Source organism: Dermacentor silvarum, chromosome 9 (assembly GCF_013339745.2).
Source record: "Dermacentor silvarum isolate Dsil-2018 chromosome 9, BIME_Dsil_1.4, whole genome shotgun sequence".
Lineage (NCBI taxonomy): Eukaryota > Metazoa > Arthropoda > Arachnida > Ixodida > Ixodidae > Dermacentor > Dermacentor silvarum.
The window spans coordinates 125,882,273-125,895,673 of NC_051162.1; the positions used below are offsets into that span (position 1 = coordinate 125,882,273).

The 13,401-nt window shown below is 41.7% G+C and overlaps 1 protein-coding gene across 1 annotated transcript in view; it reads left to right on the top strand.

Annotated features, from left to right (window-relative positions):
- LOC119464250 (tyrosine-protein phosphatase 10D-like) overlaps positions 1-13,401 on the top strand; it is a 189,460-nt gene that overhangs the window by 157,025 nt on the left and 19,034 nt on the right. Inside the window, 10 exon segments of the mRNA XM_037725162.2 lie at positions 1,165-1,307; positions 3,845-3,986; positions 4,595-4,873; positions 6,121-6,402; positions 7,698-7,825; positions 8,987-9,079; positions 9,508-9,574; positions 10,357-10,574; positions 11,655-11,847; positions 12,486-12,661. Coding sequence (XP_037581090.1) covers positions 1,165-1,307; positions 3,845-3,986; positions 4,595-4,873; positions 6,121-6,402; positions 7,698-7,825; positions 8,987-9,079; positions 9,508-9,574; positions 10,357-10,574; positions 11,655-11,847; positions 12,486-12,661 — 1,721 coding nt within the window.

The window sequence follows — 13,401 nt, forward strand, 5'->3', positions numbered from 1 at the left end:
GCATTAGTTAGGGGTTTCATTTGGTGAATACCTTCGCATTTCATTAGGATGTGCTAAGTGGTCTATCCGGATTTTCGATGCAACAGACACATGCCTCATCTTGTTGCAGTGCAGTAACAACGCTGGTAGCAACATCTTGCGATGCTTTGTGCAACCACGACGCACTGGCAGGTTTTCTGTGTGCGTTACACGTGTTATTGTCACAGCAAAAAATAAAACTGCATGTTGACGATTTCGTTGCCACCTAATCTTTACATAGGCAAATAAAAAAATTCGGTTGGTCACTGGGGTAATAGCTCGGTGCCTTCCATAGTTGAACTCCACGTCACAAGGTGTCGCCACCAACGCTACTGCTCACATCTGCGGCTCTGGTAACCTTTACTCCGTAAATGGCGATAAGTATACGGGCAGGTGATGTAAAAGGTTTACATGATGTGAATTTGTCCAAAAAGCTTGATTTCTCCTTAGTTTTGGCGTGCAGGTTCAGAATGAAAGGAAACTTCTTTTTGTCACAAACACTAACCCGGACTGAAAGTCTCAGTTCCTGGCTATGTGCCCAGGTGACTTAAGCTGTTTTGCAAGTCCTGCACCTGGCGAAACTTTAAAGCTGTTAGTGTGTCTTTGAGTGATCTTGAATATGAATACTAGAAGACGTTCACTTATTCGGCATGTACAATAAGTCAGTGCCGATTAGATTCATCGCCGACTATAGTGAAGATTAGCACATAGGCACTGTGTTTGACTTTTGCCAATCATTAGAGTGGGAAATTACTTACTTTATTGCTATTGTATTATGAATAAATATTCTTTGTTAGTAGTATGTGTACATTATTGCTTGCCTAACGCACGTGCACTGGTATCGGCTGGTTCCCTTATCATGATTTATAATATTGTTTTCAAATCGAGAATCATGCGTTCGAGTACCAAATCAGCAGTAGCGCACAGCTTAGTATGTTGACTGCAAATCCAATATTGATGTTAGGAGAACAATTACAGCAAGCATCAGCTTGACGGTTTCATTTACGCAGTGCGTGCAAAGGCATGCTGCTGCATGACATTAACGTGTGCGCGAGGTTTCTTGCACTTTAATGTCCAGAATAAGCTACGAACTCTGCTTTTTTGCAGAGTGGCACGTCTGACCCATCTTTATGCAAATTTTTTCAGATCCCAACTCTATCAAACACGTAACTCACTTCCTTGACTCCCAGAACATCACCTTTGAGTGGACGGCACCTCCGGGACGCGTCGATTACTACATCATTGTTTATAACCCTCTTAACGACCAGAAGCAGCAGAAATCGCAGCAGGTAAAAGTCTAGTTTTCGAGCTTTCATAGTAATAATATTAATAATAATTTATGCATGCACACATACATATGTAAGTGTGTATGTACATTGTATGGGAGTCCCCTTGACAGTCCCTAATGTTTTGGCTCCCTGTGTATTATTGATATATGCACTTTTACCTATGCGTGTGTACGTGCATATGTTTTTTATAAACGTTTTACTTAAAGGTGCATATATATCGTTAATACACAGGGATGTGTGTGCGTGCATATCGTGCACGCACAAGGGATCACAAAAACGTGATCCCTTTCAGATATAGGTAATTCGATATATAAAATAAAAAGTTTATACAAAGATTTTCAAGGAGATTTTACTGCTGTTTGTTTACACAATAATTTATTATATGTGGGTTCGATATATCCGGGTTCGACTGTAAACGTTTTACTTAAAAGTGCATACATCGTTAATACACGGGGAACCTAAACATTTGGAACTGTCAAGGGGACTCCCTCAGCGTGTGGGCTAGCACAGAGTCTGGGCTAGCACAAAGTCTGGGCTAGAACAGATGTGCGTACAGATGTGTAGCACTCTGGCACAATATACTTGTTTAAATAGAGAGTTTTAGTATAGCGTGTGTGAAGTCTTTGCCGCATGCACAGAGCGCAGTGAAGAGCCTTCTCGTAATAAAATGTTGTTTAGGCACGGGATTCGACAGTGAGGAGTGTTTGGTACTATATATTTACAGATGCAAGCAGACAGCATGCATCTCTGATTTGGTTGCGAAGGTATACAGATATTAACTCGGGCATCACGGCTGCATTTCTAAGCTTTATGTAATAATGCATGAACGCGTGTGCCTTGAAGAGCTAAGAATTTGCAAACAAACTTCATAGTTGTTCCCAGTGCTTCATTTGTGCTCCTATAATAAAGCAGCTTTATGATGTTCAGTGGAAGGATTGAAAATTCGTAATTTTGTGAATACTAAAATGTGGGAAATGTGTAGTATTAATGGTGAGAAGGCTGTAAATTATTCGGAAACTATTAGAAAAATATTCGATCCGATTTCCTTCTGACAATATTCGGTTCGTATTGTATTTGGTCTGAAGAACTACGATTCGCACACCCCTATTAAATTAAAATGTGCTTTCTCTTAGTCTCATCTCACGCTGTGGGCAAAGCATAGCTGGCGGTTTTGTCAATCGTTATGATTGAGATCAGCTGTCTGTTCACGTGTGATTATGCCCAACGACGCCCCCGTTGTCGTGAGAGTGCTTCTGCTTTAGAGCGCAGCTCTTAGCACCCGTTCCTGCAGCTAGAGCGAAGAGAGTGCGAGGAGGAGGGTTTGGCGCACCATAAGGCGGAAAGCGGAGGAGGGTATGGCGAAAGCGTGAGAAGAAAAGCGTAGTGCCACGCACGAGGGCTTTGCGGCATTGGCTTCAAGATGGCGCCAGAGTAGCGCGCATCATAGCTGTAAGGAAACAAAGCGCTGCATGAGCGGAGGTTGTCTGCAGTGGCTGGTGTGCATCGCACCCATGCATCACCCATGCGCTTCCTCTCGCGATCTCCCGATTAGCTAGGCAGTCGCGCCACAATTCGCTCCGTTTGCAACGCACCGCGCGAGACATATTGTCCACGAAATGAACACACATGTGCAGCTGCGCTCAAATTTCACATTAGGGGGTATCGTAATCGCCGATGAATTTTTTTTAATCTTCCAGATGGCGCCACAGTGTGTTGGCGCTAAACTAACCTACTGTGAGCTAGAATACCGTAGTAAAAACATTTTTGAGGACATGCGTGTTACAGCGCGGCACCACCCTTGACAACGTAGCAATGCAGATATTACTGCATTGACAATTATGCGCGCAAGTAGCATCCATAATAATGTCGCTCGTCATCATCATCATCATAATAATCGTCATCATCATCATCAGCCTATATTTTTGGTCACTGCAGGACATAAAGCTGCATATAGTATATGTTTATTTTATTAAAAGCTCCACTTTAATGTGACCTACTGTTCTGCGCGGTATTGTGTCTCCTGGTGTGTTGCTATATGGAGAGAATAGTGTTTCAGTTTTATTGGCTTGATTTAAAGTAGTTGGCCTACTGACACAATATTTTTCTGTCTTCTTTTTCTGCTTTAAAGGAAGGACTGGTGCCTCTAAATCCCAGAATAAGATGCTGTTAAGCCTCACACCGCCCTAAATATTTAATATAATAGCTTTTCAACAGCCAGCTTCGGTTTAGTTTCCCAGGAGGATACTGTGTTGCGACGTCACGACACAGTATCCTCCTAGAAAACTTGACGGAAACTGACTGTTGAAAAGCTATTATATTAAATTGTTTATGGTGCTCTTAGGTTTGTCACTATTTTTCTATGGATTAGAGGTCTAGGAGCTTCATCTAATCCAAAAAAAAAATGAACAGTTGAAAATATTATGTCGGTACCCCTCGTGCCCCTTTAAAACATTCAGTAATATATTGTTGTCTATGCTTTTTGGACTCATTATGGACACCGCGGCTTATTGTCTGCGTTTATTGTACGCGCATTGCAGGTTCCAGCTAATATAACACGTCCAGGGGACAACGTAAATGTCGTGATAGAAAACCTGAAGCCAGGAGAGTTGTACTCCTTCCGCCTTTACGCCGTCAGCCATGATGTCAGAAGTGAAGGTTTCGGCGTCCAGACTAGAACCAGTGAGTACTCTTTTTGTTTCCTTCAAAATCTTTCATTCGATTTTTAATTTATCAAGGCAAAAGTGCTGCATCAGCAGCACATAGGAGTTTTATTCATGCACCACTTTATGAGTTTTGCCATTGTGAACAAGCGAGAAGTACTTTTGTACGAATTACCTCAAAAGTATGATGGTTTCCATGTGTTGGCTGTAGTTACACTGATCTTTGAGTTTTGTTCAGTTCAGTACTTTAACTAGAGCTTGACAGATTCAACGTCTTGATGGGGCAGTGCAAATGACGAAGACACAAGGAAGGAAAAATCCAGGGCACCGCTGATAGTTCATAACAGGTCATAGTTGTTAGGACAGTTATTCGTTCCAACAACTACGACCCATCCAACCTGCGGCGCTTTTTGGAATTTTTACTTTCTTTTGTCTTCGTTGTTTGCACTGCCCCATCAAGATGTTCAACCAGTACAAACTTGCCCAAATGTTGATTCTTCAGCAGCTTCACAGATGTCTGTACTGAAATAACTGCAGATGTCAGATCTCTGATATGACTGCAGTTATTTGAAGAATTGTAATCTAACTCGAAATGTAAACAAACACGTTTTTTTTTTTTTCTTCCAGTGCCTGTCATTGACTCTGTCATTAACATTGTTGCCGACGAACATGAGACTCGAACACTGGGCATCAAGTACACGCCGACGCCTCAGCGTCACGTGGTCTTTGACCGGTACCGGTTCCAGCTTAGCGATACCGGTATACCGGCGCAGGAAAAGCTCTCGAATGACACCAACCGGCTGGTACTGTTCGACCATCTTGTTCCTGGAAGACTCTACAACATCAGCATTTGGACAATCAGCGGCGGAGTCTACAGCGTGCCCATCTACCGACACACCAGGCTGTGTAAGTTGCATTGTAGATTCATGTGTTGTTTCTGTGTAGAATAAGGATAGACTCCTTATATGTCCATAAATAGACAGGCAAAATCCAGTCCATGAAAAGCTATAGCTCGGGAGCTCCTATCTAAATACATGGGAAGGGAGAAATTTTTTTTTTTTTTCAGCAACCACAGCGCATTTAAAAGGAGAAGTTGAAACCTAGTGGCTGTGGCAAGCAGATTTTTTATTAAGGCTATTAATTTTTTTTAGAAAAATGTTTGGAAATGCCAAATTTAGACAGCTCGACTTTAGTCTGTAAAGTTTACAACTGTGTAACTCGGGAACCAAAAACAAGATCAGAATTTTCTGAACTGCAACTTATAGCACATCTAAAGATTACAAGATTGATGTGGGATGCACTGTTTTCAAATATACCTATAATTTGTGATAAGGACTTCTGCAAAACTCTTGTAAACATTGTAACAATTTCACGCAGGTTGTAAATTTACATATCAAAGTTGTCCGCTTGAGTGCTGTAATGGTTGCAATAGGCCAGAACTGCGATATCTGTTTTTAGTGCAGAGTTACAGATTGGGAATCGTCGTCCTTTCATTTTTTCATCAGTCACAATTTTCGTGAATTATCATGAAAACTTTCAGGTCCTAAATTAAAATTCGTGTTCCTATAGTCACTAGAACTTTCTCTGTCAAATGCAACCAGTTTTATTCAAATGGGTCCAGTGGTTGTCTCATAAAAGTGCTTCTGCATTTTACACGTATTTCAGTAGGCGGAATCGGAGTTGGCCCCGAGCTCAAGCTTCCTTTTAAGCCTAACGGCTTGTGGGTCTGATTGGTGGTGGTGGTGGAAAACATTTATTCTCTATATATGCTGAGAGAGAAGTGGGGTCGGTCTTAAGGGCCGGTCCCTTGGTAGTCTTGGCTGATCAGGAGAACCTAATTACCGCATTGGCAAAAAATTGACTGGCATAAGAACGGTATACAAAATGACTGTGACCGGTATTTTATAAGGATAGGGAAATAGATATAGAGGTCTTTTTTTTTTCAATTTTTTTACGCACTGCTCACATTGATAAATTGCTCCCATCTATTACTCTATCCTCTCTTCCTGTCAATTTACTCCCCTGTCCTTCTACTCCCTTGCTCCCAGACTGTACAAGAGAGTTACAGTGGTCAGCCATTATTTCCTGTCCTTCCGTTTCTTTATTCATTTTATAAGAAACAGTCAATTACAATATATATTCTGGATGTGCAGTCCCGGACCCGGTAAAGGAGATCAAGGCGCTGACGGTGACAGACACGGCCATCTCGCTGGTCTGGGAAAGCGCCACGGGCGACCGCGACGGCTACGAGGTGCAGTACCTGGACCACCGGGGTGTGCTCGTGCAGAACTTCACCCTTGGCGAGCGTATCTCGTACGAGCACCTGCGTCCCCACCACAACTACACCTTCGTGGTGGCCGTCATGAGCGGGTACGACACGTCCACCGTGCGCCGCAGTCTGCCCATGTCCCGCACCTTCCAGACCCTCGAGTCCGGTATGTTCCGTGTTCCAGTGCTGTCGATTGTTATGGCACTGAGTGCACAGACTGTCACGTCAAATGTGTGCCCTTAACCATCGGGGGCATATATAGCATGTCCCAGCTATCTTCAGCCAGTGCTCTTCAACAAAAAAAAAATATTGAAAAAACTGCGATGGAAACCAATTTTAAGACTCGTGACGTTCGTTCCTCAGAGGTCGACCGAACACCGTAGGTGTTATAATTATATCTTTCACCGTGTTTCTTTTTCTCTTCTTTTGTTGAACTGCTTGGCTAAAGTTAGCTGCGACACCCTTTATAGACTATATTGCCATGACTCGTCAAGAACGTTCATTGTGTACATACTTTTATCAGGCAACACGGCGGAAGCTAGGCAAGTAGTGTGGCCATGAAATTCTCACTTTACGGCGCTGTTCTTCTTGATCTGCAATGTGTTTCACGAAATAACTGCTTCATTTATTACGATTTACAAGTATAAAGCTTCTTGGAGTAAAGTTATGCCAAATTAGGTGTTATTTGTGCACCTTTGTGCTTTTTGTTTGCAATGTACGATGTCCTTTAAAGCCCCTGGAAAAACGCCCTTTGGTCATGAGCACAACGGTGTACTACGGCGGTTGGTCGTGTAAACATGCTACTCTCCTTGTTTGATGTTTAATAAACCCCTCTTGACCGCTTGTCGTCGTCATTAGTAGTAAAAGCGCAATGAAGTTGCTAAATTCCGAAGAATGTTGGGCTCCAATTGTGGAGGCTGTGCCATGGATAACTACTTTTCGTTGTCTACCATGTGGCGGCATGGCCAACAGAATTAGATTGGTGGACTTGGCTGGAAACAAACATGGGTTATGGTACCACTGCACTCCAAGGTCGAGTCGAAACTGACTGGGTAATTTAGTGACTTCAGTCATAAGCACTCCACGCACACCAGGCACAGTTTTTCTGCCATGAGTGTACTTACAACCACCACCGTGTACCGATGTCCTACACCTTACAGGTCATCATATGCCTAACAAATCAACACTAGTCTACAGTCTTCAGTATGCTTGTGTTCTGTCTCTTCTGTCATGAGCTTGTGGGGAGCTTGATGGTAGGGTGCCTATTACTACGAGAGCACCAGCTATAAAGAAAACACTGTCGTAAATGCACTGAAATCTTGGCGTACACGTTTGTGTGTTTGTCTTGTTCCGGTCGTTCGTGGTTACATTAGTTTACAATGTCACAGTAAATTGTGTATTGATACCAACTTGTACAGCTTGTCATGCTAATAGGATTCTCTTTCTATTGTAACATAACAGTGCCAGGGAAGGTCCAGAACTTTCAACCATTCGAGCTTAAACCGAGCGAAATCGTGCTGCAGTGGTCGCTTCCATCCAGCGAACAGAACGGCGTGCTGACGGGCTTCAAAATCACCTACTACATGAAGGTGAGTGCATATAGTGATTCACGCATGTATAAAAAAAAACGTCGATAAAACCGATTGGTTTATTTGAAATATTGAATAATATGCCGAATTTCTGTATTTCCGTAGTTTCTAAAGCAAATGCTGCTGAATGCTCATACATCCAGAGCGTCTCTACCCTGGTAAATTATCGGCTTGCGCTGCAGTCATCAAGACGAATTTTTAGATGAATAATATAGTTGTTTTTTCAAACTGTGGTGTACTCATACACCGTGACACATGTGAAGGTAGGTTACCTGGATGGTTTATCTGTTAGCATTCATTTTGATGCACTCTTACCTATGTGTTTAAACACCTTTTTGTTTATCCAACGTACCTTCCTCTGCAGGTAAAAGTAATATTATCAAAACCTTCTTTTTTTGCAATCTACAAACTTTCACACATGGTTTACATCCCAATTCTTTATTCTACAAGCTTTCCCATTGCAACCATTCAACCTTTTACATGTTTCAATCAGCTTATCTGGGGGAGAGAACTACTAATACGTCGTGCTTATTGGTTATCCTTCTTAGCTTGCACAAAACTTTATGCATTCACGGCAATACTATAGATCGTGCTCTGCCTTTTTTATAATCATTATCTTCAGTATTTCTCTTGCCATTTATTGTATTAACAGTTTTTCAGCAATTGGCACAATCAGGCTGTTGGGGAACTGGCTATTCTTTAGTCTTTCTGCCTGAACATGCAGACTTTGTGCAGCCTCATGGAAACAAGATTTCTTTATACTTTGCACTAGGTAAAAAATTGCTGCACGTCTTTTATAAAAGTATGAGGGCGTGGATTGTATCTCATTGTATCTGCAGACCTTAATATCAAAAAACGATGTCAAGTTTCAGAGTTGCGTGCAAAACAGAAAGCTTGTCCAGGACAATGTAATATTAATCCATTATTTTTAGTCATTGTTTAATTGCTCACATGGGGCAATAACTCATGATTTTGGACAATTACATTTTTTAAGTCGTAATTGCTTACTTTTTCTCTGTAATGTATACAAGTATGCTGGAATGGCAGAGAACCATTTGGCATGCATTAGTAACTGGTTCGTTCTACTTCAATCAAAATCATTGACGTGAGCAGTATGAAGACTAAAAAGGAGTTTTGCTGTCATCCTTGTTTTTGTTTCAGGGTTCCTTGACCTATCGCCACAAACTCTTTGAACCAACTGAAACAAAAGGAGTCATCTCAAACCTTATTCCTGGACGAACCTACGTCTTCGAGGTAAGAAAAATATACGCTTGAAACTCTGCAAAAGAGAAACTCGGGCGAGAATAAATCAAGCAAACTTATGAATAAAGAGAATGATTTGATATAAAGCATACTACTCAACTTTTTAGAAATACCAAAGTGGGGCATGAAAATAATTAGTGGAAATACAGTATGGCACTAATTGGTGCACGATTGGACCTTGGAGGATATAGGGTGCATATTTTTATTATGCCCATGGACCTGAAAAAAAGTTACCAGGTTCACCTAAATTTATAGAACACAAAGTTATGTATGTGCACATCTGTAGGTTTCTGGTTAAATGTCACTCATATGAATGCACCATATCTGGTTCATTCTTTTAAATCAGCACAAATAATTAAGTCAGTAATTTAGAACCATCATTGTCAGTACTCACATAGTTAAATACACTTTCCATTCAGATTCAAGCACACACGAAAATTGGCCCCGGTGGAAAAGGGAGATGGGAAGAGACAATGCCTATCTGGGGTAAGTAATGAAGATGATTTATCAATTCCTTTTTTTTATTCAGTGCTGATGAAGAAGATTAAGGATCATCAGTGGTTTTAATGTAAAGATAATTGAGGCATTGGGAGTTGGTGGAGTTTCATTTTCAGTTCACAGGCTTTTATGACTCGCACCAAGATGTTTAGTGGTGTAAGCAGTACAAAAAGGACTCATGTCTTTGTGCTAAAATAACATCTTACGATTTTGTCAGTGCGAGTGGTGTGCTCACAATTTCCCACAAATTCTTATTGAGCCAGGCTTTTCCCAGTACTATTATTACAATATTCTCCATATACATATAGGCTCCCTGAAACCTTGTTAGAGGACGTACTCCATCTTTACATGCTGCATTTTTCTCCAGTTTCCGCCAACTATAGGGACTCCGTAGCTATAGTGTTCTGCTTCCTAGCATGAGATCGTGGGTGTAATTCCTGGCTGCAGCAACCACATTCTGGTCATCACTGAATGGAAAAAAAAGCTCATTTACTGAGATTTCAGTAAACATTAGGAATTATATATGGAACGTCACGGCGACGCCGACGGTGACACGAAAAATTTGTTTGGAGTGTTCATATAATTGCTATCACAATGAAACCCAAGATGGTCAAAATTATTTTGGTGCCCTTCACCATGACGCCTTTCAAAGCACCTGCGTTTCTCTGACCCTCCCTTGCATATGCAAGGCGTACTCTCCTAAACCTACCCTACGTACAGAAGTGCCAAACCACACTGACACATAACGTAACCGTGTCCTTATAATGCAGCCCCACCAAAGCCCAGTGACTCTGTCTTCCCGAAGTCGGTGGCCCACACGACGGCGACGATCCGGGTCAGCTTCCGCAAGAACTTCTTTGCCAATAGCCACGGTCCGATTCACGCATACACGCTCATCGTGGCCGAAGACGTTTCGAAGGATGCGACCAGTGCGAACCTGCCAACGTGGTCAGAAGTGCAGAGCTTCCATAGTTGGCCTCCATACCAGGTACGATACACCTTAAGAAATATGTTGCTCGAAAGGCTAGGCTATCACGTACTTGTGAATTGAGCGCCTTTCAGAATTCAGGATGGCTGAAGCTTACTGCACAGTAACAATCATATTACTTTTGGTAAAAGTGCAATAGCAACACGGACGAAAGAAAAAATAAAGACGACAACATGGCACTGGCTTTGTACTACTTCCTTTTGTTGCTTTTGCACTGTTACCAAAAGTACGATGAATCCTAACCAACTTGCCCACCTTGCTATCTTGCTCCAACAATCATATTGTTTCATTACGGGAAACAATCATATTGTTATTGGAAGTATCAAGATAACAAACATATTGCGAGATGTTTGTTACCCCGCACCTCCAACAAAATGTTACATGCGGAGACACACAGAAAAAACATACTATGTACAATGTATTTACAACAGCAGGCCAGCCACAGACCAAGACAGAAACCTGCGCGTGCCCAGAGCCTAGATGCTCTTCTTTGTCTTTCTTTACTCCGGTCACTTGCTCGGCTGGTCTCTTAAGCTTCTCTTGTAACGCAACATTATAAAGTTAAACAATGAAACCAGAGAAAGCACAGGGAAAATTACCTGCAATTTTAATTGAAACGTAGAATTAATAGAAAATATGGAAATGAAAGTGCAATAAAAAGCAAGTCACCACCTCTGGTAGCCAACACCTCAAGTGTGCTATGTAAGGGCTGTGGTTGAATGGATATGTTGCACATTCGTCGCCATGGCCATGAGTGGTGCTGAGTTATACTGTTGTCGCATGTGCGTTTTCAATTGCGGTCGCATTCGACTGGGATCAAATTCCTCATTTGTGATTGACTCCTTTGCATATGCTGTGGAAGGGAGCCTATCTCGATTGAGAAATTCACTCCTGACTGGGCTTCATCGTGATAAAAAGTGCACAGTGTAACCAGCTGCAGGGTATTATGATCCCAACTGGCTAACACAAACGAGGCAACTGACTGTGACTGTGCCACTTAAGTTAAAACTATTTCACACATGTCGCAGTTTACCATGACGGGAGCGATTATAGTTAACTGGGCGATTGATCATGATGCAGGTGACAGAGCCCTACTACCCATTCAATGGCACTCTCACCGAGGACTTCGTGATTGGCTCCGAAGACTGCAAGGGAGACAAGGGTTACTGCAATGGACCCTTAAAACCTGGCTCGACCTACAGGGTCAAAGTGCGGGCCTATACCGCACCGGACAAGTTCACTGACACTGTCTACTCGTACCCTATCCAGACAGGTGAGATTATTTCTGTGTGGGAGTAGCCTAAATTCTAGATGAACAATGGAAGATTACAACAAAATACTTGTTTTTCTTTGCTGAAAGGTAACAGACAGCCCTGAAATATATCTAAAGACACACAGTCAGCATTCTGAATCCTGTAAAAACAATCCTATAGTCATTGACTACATGATGATAGACTACCCTGTGATGTCATGACCGTTATGCCTGGCAATTTATTTGCTTCTTTGTTGCAAATGAGCTTGTAAATGCTGTGTTGGCAATATGTTCTACGGTGTCATGATATGTATCTTTGATGGTACTTTTCAGTTGACAACCTCGAGCTTGCACATTTTTTTGTAAACCTGCCCCTCCCCTTTAATAACGTAATTTGTTATAAATAATAGATATGTGTATTAAAAACGTGCATGATAACTAAGTAATTAATGTAGTGTTTAGTTGCTACGTATAGGTGCATAAATGCATGGTGTTATAACACCATGCATTTTGATGACAAAGAAGAAGACAACTTCATTTCTAAGCCTCTTAATAGAGTAGATTGGGTATGTACCATGTTTTGAGGCCGCAAAAATATCATTAGTGCAAATTCATCATTTCAAGACTACTATTTCTTTTCTGTTCTTTTTTTTTTCCAGATCCAGACAACACTCCCCTGATTGTTGGCATCCTAGTCCCCCTCTCCTTGTTGGTTATACTCGCCATCTTGCTAGTTTTCCTGAGGCGCCGGCGTCTAGGACCTTTTGCACCCCACTCCAGAGGCGACCCCCATTCCAAGGACCATGACATTGTCTCCATAGCTGAAAGCGAAATGGTAAGCACCATATCCTGAAAAACAAAGGGTGCCGCTATTTTAAGCCGAGTTAAAATTTAATCTAAGCCGATTGCTGCAGGAACTGGTGACAACTTTTCAGAGCCCCACCTGGTACCACTAGTAGTAAACATAGCACGAATAATCAAGAATTTATAATTGGGGTCTGTAACTGCCATCCTAAGATCACCATGCAGAATCTTGTCAACATCAACAAATCTCCTGTAAGCTTTATCTTTTTTTGTGTGTGTGTGACTTGGTGGCTTGACTGCTAGTTTCTGTTGCTAGTTGCTGTTGTGGGCCACAAAATACAATACTGTTGCAATATTTTAATAGAAAGACGAGAACATGTTTTCAAGTTGTTATATTAGAAACACAGGTTATTGTTTATAGAAAAAGTGCTGCGAGTTTAATGAAGTGTAAGTACTAACCCAAGGACTTTCATGCCACGAGGTTCAATTGTTGTGTACCTGCTTGATACAATCATTAAGAAGGACTGCGAGAGCAGAAGTATGGGTTTTGACTTTCATTATACCCTGCCTGGCAGCATATAGATGAAATTGAACATCAGGTTCAATGTCTGCATTTATTCAGGACATGACCAGGTCAGGATTACTGACGACTTTAGTTGATTTTCAGCCTACTCATAAAATAGTAACAGTAGGTTCTTACTGGCTTATGGAGGTTCTGACTGCTCACAAAGGGATTACAACCTAGTTATCCAATATGTCTCAGTAAAACAT